Below are 18,285 nucleotides of genomic sequence, written 5' to 3'. Positions count from 1 at the left end.
TTTTACTGGTCAAATTATGCTGAGTATGTTGGCTCAGTGGACTAATGCATCCACTTCAGAAACGCTAGTTTGACCTCATGGCCACAATTTCAAATCCCAGCATATCCACTCAACCGTATGTCCTTCCAAGGCCAATGAAACAAGTACAACTGAGTTGGTTAACAATAAACATCCGTTATTCCATGCCAACATGCACCTTGTCCACCTGGTGGCTAGTGAAAAGAGGGACTGTGCCTGCCATGTCCTTTTCAAGGGGACGCTGTCTCTGGAGCCCAGCCAAAAGGATTCAAAGGGCTAGCTGACCAGCCTCCAGTTCAGAGGAGAGGGACACAACAGCTGAAGTATCCTGCTGGGGCCACTTGGTAGCCCAGACTCATCAAGCTGCACTACTGTTGCTGTGCAGCACTGAGGACCAAGACCTGATGCACAGAGTTGCATCCCAGTTTGCTGAGCCAGGAGTGCTGACAGAGAGTTTCTGGGACCCTCAGGAGTCGAGTTATCGGTCTTTTAAGGATTGGCCTGTGACCGCTACATCTGGTGAATGGATGTCAGCCACATCTGAGAGGACTTAGTGGGAAATCAACCCTGCAACCTGGACTTCCCTCATCATCTTCATGGACCGAGGAATTCTTGCAGGAAGACCCCTGTCAACCACATTGCAGCCACAGCATCCTTGGAGCATCTTTATCATTCTTCGTCCCTTGCACAAGGACTACTTCATTGAAATCAATTGCAACATGGATAAAGTGCTTGGAATTGCTGAAGAACTGCTTCATCTGTGAAAGTAACTGGTCTTGGGTACCTTCCTTGCTTGTTCCCCTGACTAGCTCCCCGTCATAGTTGGTCGCCCCAAGTACTGCTGACTGACTGCATTGACACCTAAGTTTTTTTTTCAAAACATTTCCCAGAGCCACATTACAAACCTTTTTGTCGGTCACAAACTGGGTGATTCGCAGAATTGGCTTGTTTGTGAATGCAGAAAGGCTTTTTGGGATGTAGGAAGTCCTATTTGCGTTTCAGTAACCTATTACCGAATAGCAAATTGGGTTTGCTATTTGGACTTAGGAAGGGGCGTGTTTAGGACGTCCCTTCCTAACACTGAATTCCAGAGGTATGTGTGAATGTTTTCAACCGAAGTGGGTCATAAAACATTTGCAATATACTGTCAACTTGAAGCTGGTGGTAACCCATTCACAAATGGGAAGGGGTCCCCAAGGGACCCCTTTCTCTTTGTGAAAGTAAAAGCACTTTTTAAGAGTAAGCAGTGGCAGTAGTTAAAAGTTGGCATTTCTTCATTTATTTTTTATACTCATCCAGTTTTCTTTATGGAAAACAGGCTGTATTAAAGGATTGCTTTATTTAAAAGCAGTCACAGGCATGGTGGTCTGTTGACTCCAGCAGGCCACCAACCCTGTGGTTTTAGTGATTCCTAGTGAGTCGCAAACCGAGATGACCTAATTTTGTTTTTTAACACAAATTTTATTAGGATTTCTTAGCATGAAACATGGTTCTACACTTAAAATGTTGTACCCCCAAGTATTGGAATGTATTTGGCGCAACCTGGGGAGTCACCTGGCCGAACCACAACATGCATTGATCTATTCCTGCAGAGAAAAAAGGCTCAGGATTTATCCACATTAATATGTGGACCACACAGGTTACTAAAAGCACCTATGATCTGTGTGATCTCATCTAGCCCCATGTGAAGGTCCCTAATGTACAGTATATCATCCGCTTATAGGGATATACTGCATGTGTCCTGCAGCCCATAACTGTGCCCCACGTTGGTGAGCTCAGACTGAGACGAAGTGCTAAGGGTTTGCTCGCAAGAACAAACAATGTGGGGGGAAGCGGGCAACCCTACCCGGTTTCCCGGTGTATGTTATGGGAGTGTGAAATAAGGGCTCCAGTTTTGGCCGTCGCCATAGGTTGCATGTAAAGAAGGTGTATCCATTGTATGCAAGTCTGGGGTACACCATACTGAGTCAACACTGTTAACATGAAGTCCCATCCAAGGGTATCAAAGGCTTGATGTATATCTAGGGAGCAGCAGTCTGCATGTCAATAGGTTTTATGTGTGGCCCCCATCACACTAAAAAGCTGGTGTATCTTCAATGAAGTACTGTGTTGAGGGGAAAAAGCCACATTGATCAGCATGCAAAAGGCGTGGGAGCAGGATGAGCAATCTACAGGCCAGGATTTTGTTTAGGATTTTATATTCAGTATTACGAATGGATAGGGGTCTATATGAAGAGAGCTCCACAGGGGGTTTGCCAGGTTTTAGTAATGAAGTAACTATTGCTTCACTGGTAGTCTAAGGTAGCACGCCAGTGTCTAACAATGCTCCATAAAGTTTTTCCAACTTAGGGCCCAATCTTGACATAAAGCCCCAGTAAAGCTCAGTAGTTAGCCCGTCTGATCCAGGAGTCTTATTTTTAGCTAGATCTTTTATGGTGCCCCACATCTCATTAGTTGAGGTAGGAGCTTCCAGAGCCAATCTGTCAGCTGCTGTTCTCCTGGGAAACGGGATGTGATCCAAATTCTTTTTAATTCTACAGGGTCCTGAGGACCTGGGGCAGTATATAATGCAGTAAAATAGTCTTGAAAGGCTCTGTTTATTTAATTTTGTGAATGGGGCATCTCCTGTGATGGGCAAATGATGGATAGGATTGGGGTAGGGGTGGAAGGTGGACAGATAATGCGTGCCAAGAGCACCCCCGATTTTTCTACCTCTGAATGCGTGGTATTCATGTAGGCGGGATAATCTATGATGGAGAGTAGTTCCAAAAGTTCTGCATGTGTGATGTGGGCCTCTTGTAATGTAGACAGTGCCTTGACGGAGTCAGATGCTGCGGCCTACAGGATACCCAGCCTACCCTCCAATTGAGTAAGCTCCTGATTGATTGCTTGTCTTGCCCCCACCACTGATGCGATTGAGGCACATCTAGTGACTATTTTGAAAGCTTCCCACTCCATCAGAGGGGATGAAGCTGTGCCTTCATTATTATTAAAGTATGAATCAACCGTTGCAGCGAACTGTTCTCTAAAAACAGTATCCTCCAGCTGAGACGGTTGTGCCTGCCAGTTCGGTATCAGTGTTGGAATATGTCCCCATGTAAGTGTCAGCTCTAGGGGATGGTGATTGGAGTGCGTTTTCCCCAATTATGTGGTGTCTTGTATAGAGGATAGGAGGTGTGTGTTGCATATATACCTATCTAGCCTGAAGTGGAGGGCATGGGAAGGGTAATAGAAGAAGCAGTCTCTCTGCTCAGTGTGTATTTCATGACACACATCCTGCAGGTCCTACCATTCATTCAGGTCTTCAGAGCTGTAGCCCGGTGCACTGTTGGGGCTCTGGGCTATGGAGGCTGGGAACAGTCTAAAGTCAATTACCCCCCCACCCATTCTGGCCCCAGAGCCAATCGTCCATGCACTTCCTGTCTCAGTAATTGGTGACTGTAATAGACTATGTTGTGTCTTCCCTTGAACATGCAAAACAATTAACAGAACTAATAAAGGGTCCATCTATAGCCACTTGGTGGACCAAACTTGAATATTAACTAAGACATAATCACTTAGTTGCGGTCAGTGCAGTAATACCAATACATAAACTGCCAGAAACTCTCTGATGTTGTACCCAGTGCCCGCAGACCCGGTCCTCTGTGTTGTGTGCATAAGTAGAACATTGCAATAAAACCCCCACCACATCAAAGTTTAGACAGATCCCATATCGGTTGCCTGGCCTGTTCAACCCACTTTCCCAGTCCCTTTCATGTACTATTTGATATACATCAAGAAAAAGGAGGGGTCAGCATCGGTGATACACTTAGTTTCCTTCAGCTTGCTGCTCATGTGAATGCGGAGTAATGGCTGGGAACAGAGCCATACTACGACCGGAGTCGGAGTCCAAGCCTATGTCATGTGAGGAGCTCAAACTTATGGATTTCTGGGAAAGTCTCATGGAATTTGCTGAGTAGATTGCCTCTTGTCAGCTCTCCAGGGCCTGCTGCGGAGTAGGAGCTGTCCTATTCTGAGTCGCATGAGTTTGTCGCATTCTGTGCTTCCTGGGGGTTTTGCCCGACCTGGATGAAGTGGTTTTTGTGAAGCAACTCCAGCAGTCTCTGAAAACTCTCCGTCCAACCATTCACAAGCTTCTTCTGGTTTATCAAAAAAGAAGGACTTCTGGTCATGGTTGATTTTCAGTCTGGCGGGGAACAATAAGGCATACTGCAGACAGCAAGTGTGGAGTTGTTTCTTGATATCTTGATAACCAAAGCATCTACGCTGTACCACAGGGTGTAGTCTGGAAATAAAGATACCCGAGAGTTTGCCATCTGGAAGGGTGTTCTTTCCCGGACCAGGCATAACAGTGTGTCCCAATGTCTGTAATTCGGGAGTCTGGCCACCATGGGGCGTTGGGGAGCCCCGGCAGTAGTCTCCTCGAACGTACCCTGTGGGCTCTCTCCACAACAAACAGGTGAAAGTTCAGACGGTGCTGATAACGATTTCAGCCAGTCCTCAATACACTATTAGGGGCTCAGGTCCTCTGTACCCTCTGGCCCTGCTATAATGTGAATATTGTTCCTGTGGGGCTGTCCTTCAGCATCGTCCACCTGATCCTGGAGGTATTCCACTTGATGTTGCAGGCGCACAATCCGCTTGACGTGGTTGGACTGTACCAGGACGACAGCCGCCAACTGTTGCTCGGTTGACCTAACCCTCTTGGAGAGCTTGCATTGGTTATCCTTCAGTAAAGTAATGTCTGCTGTGACTACTCCCAGCCGTTGTTCAAGTGAGATCATGAAATTGCGTATTTTCTGTAGTATAAGGTCTCATTTATCCATTTGTGGATTAAGGTCTGTGGGGATGGGAGGTACAGTTCTCTGGGGTAGGGGTCAACGAGCCCTCCGAGGGGGTAAAACAAGCATTCAACATGGACTTTTGGCCACTTTCGGATGACTTTGTCTGCCCCATGATGTTGGTCTGGTTGTACTGGTGAGGAATGCAAAATAAAACCGTAATCACCAGTGCAGTGTACCACTGGATGACTTGCAAGCACTATGCTGGAAGTATCGCTGTTTACACTGCCTGAGCCTGGGTTGCCCGACTCCCGCTGCTGATTCCAACGCTCCACTTTGTCGCAGCGGGGGGCGTCGATCCACCAAGTTATTGCAGGTCGGCCGTACCCCACCTTTCCAACCCTCCACTACCCTCCCCAATCCAGGCAGGCCTCAGTCAGTGGCCTCTACCAGGCCAGTATCTCTCCTCCTGCGTCATGTATGTTGCAGTTTTCGTGTGAGGGACCTTCTAGTGATGTCTGCGCCAAGTATTGTGGCCAGCCTAAAAAAGGGTTGGGAAGCCAGGGGTTACACCATCAACCCTAAGTCCAATCGTGCCAGTAGCAAAAGAATCCACATGTAGGAATGGGGGAATGGGAACTGTCAGCCCTTCACTCGTCCCTCTCCATGGATTAGTTTAGTTGGGGGGCAGAGGGGTGCTCATTGTCCCAGGTAGTTCCCGGGGTGATGTCTCACTCACCCTAATGGGTCCTCGGCAGTGGACCGCGCAGGCCCAAGGTCTTCCACCCCGAGCAATGCTGTAGAGGCTTGGCCTCCGTTCTCCAGGTCATCATGCTGCTTCTCCACTTTCTCCTACTGGACAGGGGGGTGGGTGGAGAGAGGTCCCTCTCACACGTAGTAGCCACTCTGCTCTGTACCCCAGCGGGCTGTGGCCTTCTTCTCCCCGGGCTGGTACTAGGTGAGTTTCACCCCACCGCCCTTTGGATGCCCTCCGATCCCCAGCAGGGACAGCAGAGGAGCGTTGGACACAGTGTCTCCTGCTGGTGTCTTCCGCTCCCTCCAGCCCGTGTCCCAGCGACGTCTCCCTCTGCCACTCCGAGGCTGCAGGTCACAGGGGGCACCATATGACCCAGGCAGCACCGTTCGTTCGTCAGGCCCCAGAGGCATGAAATATCGGCATTCTGAGTGGGTGCAGGGACGTGTTTACCACACTTCGCACAACTGACTTGAGCATAGGGTGGATTGCATATGAATTATAGTCCCGGGTCTGGAGCACTCTGGCTTAAGTGTCCACCATCTTTGGCGGTTCATCACACCCCCAACCCCCGCCCCAATTAGGAAATGTGTTTCCAGAATCCCTCAGGGCTCTTTGTCATTCTAGGTTCGAAATTCTTATAAACATAGTCTAATATATAGTCTAATTTTATAAATTAGTGTGAAATCTCTTGAGTGTTGTGTTGATTTCTTCAATTGTTTAGGTGCTGTTTAAATGCTTAACACTTGTTCCTTGTAAGCCTTGCTACTCATTGCCGCAGCTAATCAGGGTGGAGCTGAGGCTTTTACAGACGAAACCTGCTACACCTAAAGGGATTGAGAAGTGTATTACCCAATGAGGTCGCACAGCCATGACATATAATACACCCTGTTTCCTCACAATGCTGAAGACAGCCTCCATAACGCTTTAAAGATTGTACGATACTGCATTGTTATATTATATCCTTCCATGAGCTATATTTTGCATACATTTTGTTCTCCATCTTAAAAAAAAAATGTTTACATTACAAGATGATTTTGTTTCTTTATAAAGAATATTTAATGTTTCTCCCTTTCTTTCCTTAGTAATTGTTTTCACAAGTGTATGTGATTGCTAAACATGTATTTTCCTACTTTATATTGCTTTAGATCTTTCCTCTAAATCTGCATTAGTGGTTTTCCTCATTAGCTTTTCCTGTTCAATTGGGGGTGACTTTCTAGTCCTTTGGTAGGTAGAAGCGTATATGTGCTGTATAGAATGTTATTCTGAAACTTCTGTGGGGTGAAACTATACTTTTGGATTGTTGCAAATTGCCCCCTCATGTAGAAGCAATAGGATGTTGGTGATGCTCCTTTTTGTTTTCCTGCAATAAATTCTTGCCATTGTTCCTGATTCAGGCATTAATATAGCTGTCCCCTTATGTGATACTTAAACATTTGGTAAATGAATATAGCCTGATCCTTTGGCATGGAAAAACCAACAGGGAAGACAAAAAAAATTCTCTTCCTTGTCTGCATTGATTTCGTTCAAATTTTCTTGCTCTGTTATAAACCATGAAGCCTGATTTACAAAAAGTAACTCTTCACTCGAAATAGTACAAATGGCTGCAGATTTAACACTTTCTGTAATTCACAAACAATGGCAGTAGTAGGCCTGGACAGCTACACTCTGCAGCATCCACTCTGGAGCCCCTATGGATCCCTGTCCTCACAATATTTTCATCAAGGCCAGCACATCATCGCACCTGAGCTCCGACACACCCTCAACTGTTCCATAGAGGCAGGTACCTTCCGAGAGGACTGGCTGCACACCGAGAGCCACCTGCATTTGAAGAATCCCACGGCTGACCCCCTGGACCTCAAGAATTACAGACACATCTCACTGCTGCCTTTCCCAGCCAAGGTCATCGAAAAGGCTGTTGCGTAGGCTCTCATTATTCTAATGAGACTACTGGATTTTTGATCGGCAGAATCGCCTGCGGTGTGGGAGACTAGGTCTATTCCACTGCGGGTGACATCTGTCACTCCAATCAGAGTTTTGCTCCGGCTAACTAGCAGTGCCTCATCTCTACCCAAGGATAGTGATGACTGGGCAGCCGAGCGCATGACATACTTGGCTTCTCAGGAAAGTCGTGGTCACTCAGGTCTCATCCGGTTCTCTCATTTACAATTCAGTCTCATATATAAATGACAAACAGAAGCAGTATATGTTTCATTAATGAGTTTAATAAAACAACTGCATCTTAGATAGCAAAGCGTGAGCTGCAATAACCAGGACTACACAACATAACAGTATTAAAATTGTGACGAGAAGAGTGAAGCATAAAAACAACGCTATCATATTGTCACTATAATCGATGGACTAATCCCTACCTAGGTTATGATTGAGCACAGCATGTTACGCTCTAAATCTGGCCTTCAGGTTCCCCTGGGAAGACATCATCCCCCATACCTGAGCAAAGGCCTGCAGTCTGCGTTAGCATCTGTAACAAAGCATTCAGCAGTCAGCATACAGTCGTGGTTCCCTGGCTGGAATCTCCCTCTAACGTGTAAGGGACAAGGAAGTGTTTTTATAACAACACAACTGATGTTCTGAGAAAAAGTCCCTACTTAAGGATGTGTATTTTCTACGAATGTTGGAGACTAAACTTCTACCACGCTCACCGGAAATGTACCGTGCTGTAGCCTTGAAAGGAGCACAGAGTTATCAAGAATGCCTTGTTTGAGAACAGTGTGCTGGCCTAGGAAAAAACAGTTAGATAAACGGAAAATAAAACAAGACCATAAAAATGGTTATTGTAACTATAATAAAACAAAGCTGAATAAAATATATCTAGGTTAAAGTGCATAGCGGCCTAGTGTGTTAAAATAATGTGCATGGAGCTACAACTAAAATGGCTACACAACAAGGCTATCAATGCTCAGCTCCGTAAGCACATAGAGTACAACAACATCCTGGTACCTCCCATTCTGTCTTCAGGAACAATCACAGCACAGAGACTGCCCTTCTTGTCGCCTCTGACATCTGCTCGCTCCTTGACCAGGGCCATCAGCAGCCCTCATCATTCTGGACCCATCGGCCACCTTCGACAAGGTCTCACACCTAACCCTCTGCTCCAGGCTCCACGCAGACAGCATCTGCGGAAAGGCCCTACAATGGATAGACTCCCTCCTGTCTGGCAGAACACAGTCGGACTCCCGCCTTACCTATCAGAACCTACGGAAATCAGCTGCAGAGTTCCACAGGGCTTCTTCCTGAGCCCCACACTCTTCAGCATCTACATGGCTCCGCTCGTATCAATTGTTAGGGACCACGGACTGAACATTGTCTCCCATGCGACGATACCCAGCTGATAATCTCACTGACCGAAAACCCCACTACTGCCAAGAATAATTTCCACAATGGGATGTAAGCCGTCGTCACTTGGATGAAGGGCAGCTGCCTCAACCTCATCTCTGACAAGACCACAGTCCTCAGCTTGGGACCATCCACATCAGCTTGGGACTACTCCTGGTGGCCTTTGACCCTCGGCACTCTCCCCACCCCAACAAACCTCGCATGCAACCTCAGCTTCGTCCTGGACTCATCACTCACCATGACCCGCCATGTCAACTGAGTCCCATCCTCCTGCTTTCACACACTCTGACTTCTCCGGAAGATCCGCAAATGGATCCCATAGGACTGCTTCAAAACTTTAACCCATACCCTGGTTACCAGCAGACTCTACTATGGCAATGCCCTCCATGCCAGTACCACCCAGAAGAACCTGAAGAAACTACAGCCCATCCAAAATGCCTCACCTATATTAATCCTGGACATTCCCTGCCGTGGATACACATCTCCAATCACCTAAGAGACCTCCACTGGCTTCCTATTGTGAAAAGAATTAACTTCAAACTCCTCATCCACACTTACAAGGCCCTCCACGACTTAAGACCCACCTTCCTCAACCACCACATCAGCTTCTACTCCCTCCCCCACCAGACCTTTCCGCTCAGCAGGCACTGGCCACCGTACCCCGCATTTGGAAGACCTCGGCTGGTAGAAGATCCTTCACCTACCTCATGGCAAAGAGCTGAAACACCCTGCTCCTGTACCTCAGGCAGTCTCCGTCGCTACCTCAATTCAGGAAGGACCTTAAGACCTGGCTCTTCAACTGAAACTCAGAGGGCAAAACTCCATTAGCGCCTAAAGACCCTTACGTGTGAGTAGTTGCGCCTTGCAAACCATGATTTGATTTGATTTGACACCAGTCACTGATTTCCAGACTTAATGCTGGCAATGCCATGTGACATTTTAACATGTTGGTGGAAAAAAAGGGATATGATGTCCCACATTTTTAGAAGCTCACCTTGATTTTAAAAACACCAGAATGTGACTTCCGTATACTCTTGTAATGAAATGAATTAGCATTTTAAATGTAGCACCTTATCGCTTTAGTATTTAAGATTCAGTGATTAGTCAATATGAATAATATTTTTGATTGACTAGCAGATTTTGCGTTACTGTCGAATCTACCTGAAGCGTTAAAAAATGTAATCTACTTTTCTTTGATTCTGAAAAGTGTGAATGCTGCTTCATCTTACGTTTTTTTTTTGTTTTGTTTTTTTAACTTTTGTTTAGATAATGGTATTCAGAAATGGCTAAGTTTAAAAATGTTACTATTTTGAACCTTAGTAATACAAGGTGAACATAGCCACTTAAATACTACTCTATGAAAGAGTAAGGAATGGAGTATGCAATCTTTTGAGATCAATCATAGTAATTTCCCTTTGTCAAACGCTTTCATACAAGACAGGAGGGAGGAGCCAGCTGATCATTGACCAGGAGCACGGAGTCAGTGTGAAAATGGAGAAGATTGAACATGGACACATTAAAAAGCTGCCTGCAGAGAAGCAGCTGCACAATGTTTAGTTAGATCAGGTGCATCTGGTGTTAAGTCATAGTTTAAGATGATGCATAGAGCCCAGTTATCCAGGAATGTATCCGTGTTTTAGGGTCAGAAAGGCCTGGGCACCAAAACAAAAGTGCTCCTCATTAGTAAATCAGTCAAATAGCTAAACAAGCATTAGCAATCCCAATAGGTCTAGTTTTAAAGGGATGTTGTCTGGTAATGTGAAGCATTGCAAATAGCATGGGAATGCATATATATATATATATATATATATATATATATATATATATATATTTGTAGAAGCTAAGAACTGTAAAATAATATTGATTACATTTAAAAGGTCAAGTGTGAGTTGCACTTTCAAGCCAGACATAAACATCACAGCAGTGTGGTGGGCCAGCACTTTTTTTTCGTCGAAGCGCACTTCTGTCCTACCAGAACATATACCCCTGGCTCCTAACATGGGGGTGCAGCCAAGGTCCCCTTTAGTGATCCTCACATATTTGTCTGGCGACATCTGCGCTGTCAGGCCAGACAATAAAAAGTGGCCCACATTTGCAACTCGGAGCAGTTTTGAACTTGTGAAGACATGCTGTATATATCTTTTGCAAGGTAACAGATTCTGCATGCAATTGCGCTTGCTGCAGTGTTTGTGGCACTGTCAGGCAGTGCTTTAAATCGTCAGTTACTGCTGGTACTGACTATCTGCACTCCTTTCATTTGAAAGGGAAGAGGAACTTCACTTTTCTGCTGCAATACGTTTAATGAGAGTGCCAACGGTTTTCAGGAGGAAACCGGTGCGCTGGAGAGTGAGTACCAGGACTCCTATATTTACATTTAATGATAACAGGGAAATAAAAGGTAAAAACGGGTCCACTAGACCTTACAACATGCCCACACTTGACCTGGTTGCCCTGCAGGCCAATTCGATGCTATTTGCATTATGTCAGTGCATTTTCCAGTAGCCGTCCGACAGAGACGTTTGCACTAGTGTCTGCTTGTGGGATAAAGCGTGGCTTTTCCACATATCTGTCGTTGTTTGTAATAGACCCACATCAGATCCAAGAGTTGGTTCGAAGGAAGGAACAGTGTGATAAGTTGTTGCGAGAGGAGTTTTCTTCGTAGTGCTAGAGAGAGGTGCCTATTGAGTACGGAATACAGTTGGCAGAGTGGCGGTGTTCACGCCAGCTGAGCTGCTGGTTAGGTGTTTTTCATCGATGACCAGTTAAAGAGCATATACTGAAGAGAAGCATCATTCTTATTACATTTCAACAAGTCCTGGACTGGATCACACATAGTTATCAGTCTTTATGAGGTCCACCTAGCTCTATGGCAACAGTATTCAGTCTGATGGGCCACAACATGTTGTCCGTGATAGAAATGCTTTGGCAAAGAGGACTGAACTCCCTTGCCCACTTCACAAGTATCTGATATGTATAGACAAATTGATAATTAGACGTAAGTGTTTTGTTTATTGTTGCTTAACCCCGACCTTCTCGCATCCGAACTACCTATTTTGCTAATTTCCGAATCATGTTGCACACCTAAAGCATTGTATTAGTTTGTTCAGTGTAAGAATGCTGTGTAAAACTTAAATAGGAATTCAAAAATGTACTAGACAAATGTGCCTTTAACTTCAGAAGCAGCATCATTCCACTGTTTGAATTGTTAAATATGTTAATGAGAGAAGAATCACAGGAAATAATGGCCAACGCCGTTTCGTGGGTACTCTAAACAGACATCCTCTCTTCTAGATTTGCTTGAACAAAAAAAGCAAGCAGCATAGTTTTTGTGCTTTCCCTTTAGGATGCATCCACCTTCTAACTCCGTTGAATCACTGAAGTACTTTACAATGTTTTGCATTGTGTATATTTATTTTGATAGCTTTAAAATTATCACAATCAATTAATATACTAATATCTGTTTTACATTCGTTTTTGTAAATGGTTGCAAGCTCCACTGCTTAGTATTAGTTTGATCAGAGTATTTGCCATTTGATTTAATACTTGTGAGAAAATATAACATTTGGAGGGCGGTGCCAATTTTTTTTCTTCTAGTGATTCTCTCCAGAAAGTTGAAGGAAGATATCACGCTCTCACTACATAGTATGTTTCTCAAATTATTGTAGAAAAAACATGTTGGCAGCTGCGAAGGCTGGGGCTGAACATTGTCTGGTGTTAGGTTGGGTAGAAATCAATGAGTTTGGATTAATTTGGTGCGCGCTGTCCATCTGCAGGTCATAAATGGTCTCACTGCACTCTCTATTTGCCGACTACTATTAGGCCTACCACTGACCGGGCACATTAAAGGTGGCTGGGAGAACATTATTAGCAGGTTTCAGCGGTGCCAGGGCTTTTGAGGCTGGTTTTATGTCAGAAGTTGTCACTATCATTACTAAGTTATTGGGGTCCTTCAGTCATTTTAAACAAATGTTATGGAAAGGGACAGACAGTGGCTAAACTTGTGGTTTACAAATTTAAATACCTGGTTGTCTGTCTCACGCTTCACTAGTTCTCTCTGATTTGATGTTGGCAATGGAGCCCTCAATGGGCTTCATGCTAAGACCTTTCTCCATTCCTTGATGCCTGGTGTCCAACCTCAGTCTCCTAATGCTGTTTTGTGGGGTTTCTCATTGCAGGAAAAGATCAGCGAAGACCTTCGAGCAACACTGAATGCCTTCTTGTATCGGACAGGGGAGCAAAGCAACAAGTAAGGTTTGCATTGACACGTGTGAGTCACAGGTGTGTAAAGACGTCTGAGCGATGGTATGCAGGAGCTGGATAGATGCATGTATGCAGAATGGAATGGGTTTTGCAAGCAGAATAGTGTGGGTCTCACATGCAGGGTGGTGTGAGGGACCTGCAGGGGGAATGTGCTTTTCTGTGGTGCGACAGACCAGTGATGGAAATGTGTTCAAAAGGTCTGAGGTATGTTGAGGTGTGTAGAATAGACACGTTTTGATTTGTGTATAGCTCAGCATGTACCTGTTCCTTGGTCTCTGAAAGCAGTGTCAATTGTGTGTTTATCTAGGAAGGGAAGGAGCTTTGTCTGAGTGGTGGTTTTCCAAGGGGGCGGGTGGGTGGAGATTTGTGATCTTGGGACTCTTCAACAAATCCTTTATGAGCAATAATTGTCTTGTTATCTGTGAGGGCTGTAGTCTATCCTTTCAACAGCTAAAGTAGATCATGTGTTTTTAAAAGTGACCTGAATGAATGTGTAATGGTGTTCGTAATGCAGTTCTTGTGCCTTCTCGTTGCTTGTGTGGGTGTAATTGTTCCTAGGCTCTAATGAACTAATTGTTGCCACACGTTCTTGATTTCTGCTACTTGAGACACATTTATCCTCTTATTGCCTTGTTCTCAATCATGTTGTCCTGTGTCTCGTGTTTCCTGAGCTGATATAGTACTACTAGAGTCTCTCAGTCCCTGTGTATCTAGGATCCGTATCTCCATCCCTTCTTGTTATCACTGTCTCCCACCTGCTGCTTTTCTGATTTTCTCTCCTTCCCTGGCTCAGTCTTTGGCGTTTCCCTGGCCTGCTGCTGTCAGGGATGATGGATAGAAACGTAAATATGATGATTTTTAGCTAGTTATCCGGATTGACAGACGAGCTAGAAACATAGATAATAGACCGCTAGAGAGGTTTGTGGGAGCCTTGCTTGACGGTGGCGCTAAGGAAGCAGGAGCGAGTGAAGACAGCCTGTTTAAACACAGAAGCTCCACCAAGCATTGTTGTCTTGCTGAAAGTCCGGCTAGCACAAAGGCTGATGCTTCCTGTAGGGAATGAGGAGAATTGCTGACAGGACAGTCCTGAAAGGATTGAGGCCAGCTCCATGCCACTCTCTCCCCGTTGCCTACAAGTGCAGTGCAGTGCAGGATATTGTGACCTTGCAGGCACCCACGTGGCATCTGCGCTTGGCTCTGCTGTTAAACAGATGGCAGAAGATGACGGAGGTATTCCGGTGGCTGCTATGAAATGGGAATGTCAGGCTTTAATGCCCCATTAAGCTGAGCGCAGCAGTCGCTGCAGAGACACGACAATGGGAAGACGAGAAGCTCATTAGGAAGCTAATTTGGGCTTTCTATTTTTATTTTATTTCGTCAAAATGCAAATTTTAACTTTGGTCGGGGTGGGGGGGAGGATCCGGGAAAGGTTGTGAGGGTACTAAATGATGGCAGATTATCTCTGCATTATGACTAGCAACATTTTTAGGCCTTTTATCATTCATCCTGTTTAGGCTGTGCTTGCTTCATCCTATAGTACTGGTGTATCACTTAGAAAGGATCATTGTTAAACTTTGGACCACTCTCCTACTAAATAAAACAACCTTGTGAGTATTAGTGTAATGAGGCAACTCTCAAGGCACTTCATGCTGGACCCGTGTGAAGTGTCACAACTTACCTTTGAAGGTTGTTCTGCACACTCCCTGTACTTCCAACGCAAGCTAGCATCTCTTTTACCATCATACACATCTTCTAGAGTGAAATGTAACTCTTGGGCTCAAACAGACGTCTTCAGTTACTGCATGTTAGACTGTATTACAGTTCTAGATATCCCCCTTGTCTCGGGGCCTTATTTGCAGGTTCTAAAAAAACGTAAGGTGGCATCCGTCCCTTTGAGAGAACCATCCTCTCTCAGTCCTGTTGTCCGCATGATATATCTCTTAGCAAAGCATCTCTCTTGACCAGCTAAATCTCCCCTGATTGCATGGTAGCACCAGCGAGAGATGTATTGTGACACAAGTGTCTTCCCTGGTGCTGTTAGCCTAATGTAGAGCTGCGAGCCATGTTTCGAAAGGTAGTGTGTAGTAGTTTATATGCTTGTTTTGTTTGCAAAGCCATTATATGGGTAACCCATCTAAGCTGTAAACGAACTAGATTGTAAACTTGTAGTGTGAGGCTTGATGGCTGGGCTTAGGCACCTCACTGGCCAATACACAGCTTCAGACTCTTATAATATGTTTATAGCTTCTGCGGAGCCCATATTATAATATGTTTATAGCTTCTGCGGAGCCCATATTATAATATGTTTGCCCATATGCTCAAGCTAGTGACACTGCAGAGTTCTCCCCTGAGGGCTTGAGAAGGCTGGCTAGGCAGAAGGTCCAGAATCCTAACCTTTGTTTCTGCTGCCCCTTTATCTTGCATGCCTGGCGGCAGCTGTTACTGGGCTTTCCCAACCTCTGTCAATTGGCTGCTGAAGGCCGATTCTCCTGCACACTGGGTAGCCAGTTGAAGTGTATGTCCTGATGTATCTTCATCCAGTCTGTTGCATCCTCTGGACCACCTTCTGTCTGCTGCAGCTCTGTGTGTGACTACGAAGTTAGAGTACTCACGGGTGCTGTCAAATTCAATTTCTGAATCTTGCGTCCTTTTCAGAAAGGACACATAATGGCAGAGCGCTTTACTGGGCTTTTTTCCTGTCACACCTACACCTGTCAGATGATGTTTGTGAAACGTCTTTGGCCTTTCTTTCTACTTCCTTAGTGGTGCGATTTCCACTACAATCTGAAGTTTGCAGTGAGTTCGAATAATGTGCTTTAGATGGAAATGGCCAGAAAAAAACAATAAAGTGATAGGTGGAATGTGTAAAATTACGCAGGGCTGCATTCCAGTTCGATTGTTTTTGTTTTTTTTGCTTTCTGAACCACCATAGCGGAGGAACAGCAATATGTAAATTGATCTAAAAGTCAAAGGAGGTGCTAGAACTGTCTGTTAATAAAGGAAAACAAGACAATCCTCTTACTGGAGATCCTCCAGTACAATTGTGCTACCTCGGAAGAGTTGCTCCCTTTAAACGGCCCACATTTTTGCCAGAAGATTGTCCTCCGATATCAGCAGGCACCGCAGGATCCTGTTTTCTCGTACTCTACATTCCCATAATTAGCCGTAAAACTCGTAATGCAGCTGTATTCCTGCATGAAGCAAAACCCTGGCTCCTTCCCCAATGCGCCTCCAAACTAACAGCCTAAGCTGTTAGAGGCCAAGAGTAAGAAAGTGTTCTCCTCAGTGAATCTGGCACTCATGTCAATGAACTCTACTTTCCTTTTGGACAGGTACACCCAATCTATGAGAAATGAAACAGACAGTGACTCAGAGCCTCGCGGACCATCTCAAGGTCAGTTTATCAGAGGTATGGTTGGACAGTTCTTGGCAATATAGATCTTAAAAGCAGATCTGTATTAGATAGATTCAACTGCCACGGCAATGGGATCTTTTGTCTCCATCAGTCATTAATCCTTGATCATTGACTGTTTCTTTTGGGGGGAATTTCCAGGCCAACTTATGGACATATCCTTTGATGAGGTTTGCTTTTTTTGCCAAAAAGGCGATTTTGGCCTTGAAGTTTAAACAAGATTGGGCAACAGGGGATTTTTGAGTCCGGCATTCCTTACCAAGCATTACTACAAGCTTCGTGACCACCCTAAAGAGTTGCCATTTTTTCAACACCAGCCGGTCCTGCAGCCAAACAAGCTCCTGAATCAGTACAGCGGCCCTGACAGATTGAGGCAAACAGGCCCAAAGGCCCTTCTCCTTGTCCTCCTACCCTCCAAAACCACCCAGGAAGTTGCTTTAGTATTCCCAAAGGGTATCCCGTTCAGCCTTTGTGGGAAATGGTAGCGCACCATTTAAAGGTCTGTCAGGCCATCTCAGTGGGCCAGTGGGTTCTACTGATTATACAGACGGACCATACTCTTCCCTTTCAACAGTTCCCACTCGCAGTCCCATGTTCCACCTGCCCAGTAGGACAAGCATTGTCGCTTCCAGCAGGAGGGCAAGACCTTAGTGCAGAAAGGGGCATTGGAGTTAGTTCCAGCCAGGATATTGGATAGGAATGTTACTCTTGTTGCTTCCCTGTGCCTATGAGGATGGCGTTTTCTTCTTAACCTGAACCTCAGGGTCTTGGCTAAGCATCTTGAATTTTTCCCTGTGAAGGAACAGCCACTGATTGAATGGTGTCTTAATTTGCAGCACATGTACTTCCATATAGCAATCCTGCAGTCGCACAGGTGGTACTTGCGTTTTGTGGCAGGCTCCACATACTACCAGCTTGTAATCCTTCTGTTTGGATTAACATCGACATGCAGGGTCCTTCACCAAGGTGATGCCTGTGGTTGTGGCACATCTGCAGAGGCTGGGAACCTCTATTCCCTTACCTGGACAAATGGCTACTCATGGAGTGGTCACCGCAGCTGGTGTCAGAACACTGGAACGTCGCATAACTCCTGTTCAACTTTGACTTCCCAATCTGTCTTCATAAGTAAAACCTAGGGCCCTCTTGGTCCCCCTTGTTCAAAGGGGTCGGTACTCAGAGCTTTGAATCCTCCCCAAATGATTTGGGATATGATACTGATATTTGGGTAGGGGCTCGGTTTCTAGCCCTGACTGTTCTTTGCCTGCTGGTTTCTTCCATACTGTTGGTCACTCATACACATTAATAGAAGGCTTCCCCGTAGGATCTCCATCTGCAATCTTTCTAATAGGGAGCGAGCTGACTGACGTCATCAGGATCCACCTGGACTCCCCCAGGTCTCCAGTGGTGCTCGGTGGAGGAAATCATGTCCAGTGGCAAGTCCTTCTGCTCACCATCAGCAGTGGTGATAAATGCTTCTACCTTAGGATGGGTTGCCCAGCTGGAGGAATTGGAGAGCCGAAGTCGCTGGTCTCCAGCAGATTACATATGTCGTATCAACATACTAAAACTGCAGCAGATTTCCAGGCCCTGAAGGCCTTCCCTTCCCTCCCTTTCCTTTCCTGGTCGGTCTATGCAGGTCCACCTGGACAACACAGCTGCAATGTTATATGTACATAAACAATGCAGGGTGGATTCTTGACCTC

The 18,285-nt window shown here is 45.5% G+C and overlaps 1 protein-coding gene across 1 annotated transcript in view; it reads left to right on the top strand.

Moving 5' to 3' along the window:
* Positions 1-18,285, top strand: part of LOC138301028 (ATPase family AAA domain-containing protein 3-A) — a 360,997-nt gene that overhangs the window by 243,903 nt on the left and 98,809 nt on the right. Inside the window, exon 13 of the mRNA XM_069241050.1 lies at positions 13,086-13,156. Within this exon, the coding sequence (XP_069097151.1) occupies positions 13,086-13,156 (71 nt within the window). The remainder of the gene's footprint in view (positions 1-13,085; positions 13,157-18,285) is intronic.

This window comes from Pleurodeles waltl, chromosome 6 (genome assembly GCF_031143425.1).
Source record: "Pleurodeles waltl isolate 20211129_DDA chromosome 6, aPleWal1.hap1.20221129, whole genome shotgun sequence".
Taxonomy (NCBI): Eukaryota; Metazoa; Chordata; class Amphibia; order Caudata; family Salamandridae; genus Pleurodeles; species Pleurodeles waltl.
Note: the sequence above shows the minus strand (reverse complement) of the source record. Positions and strands in the feature narration are given on the sequence as shown.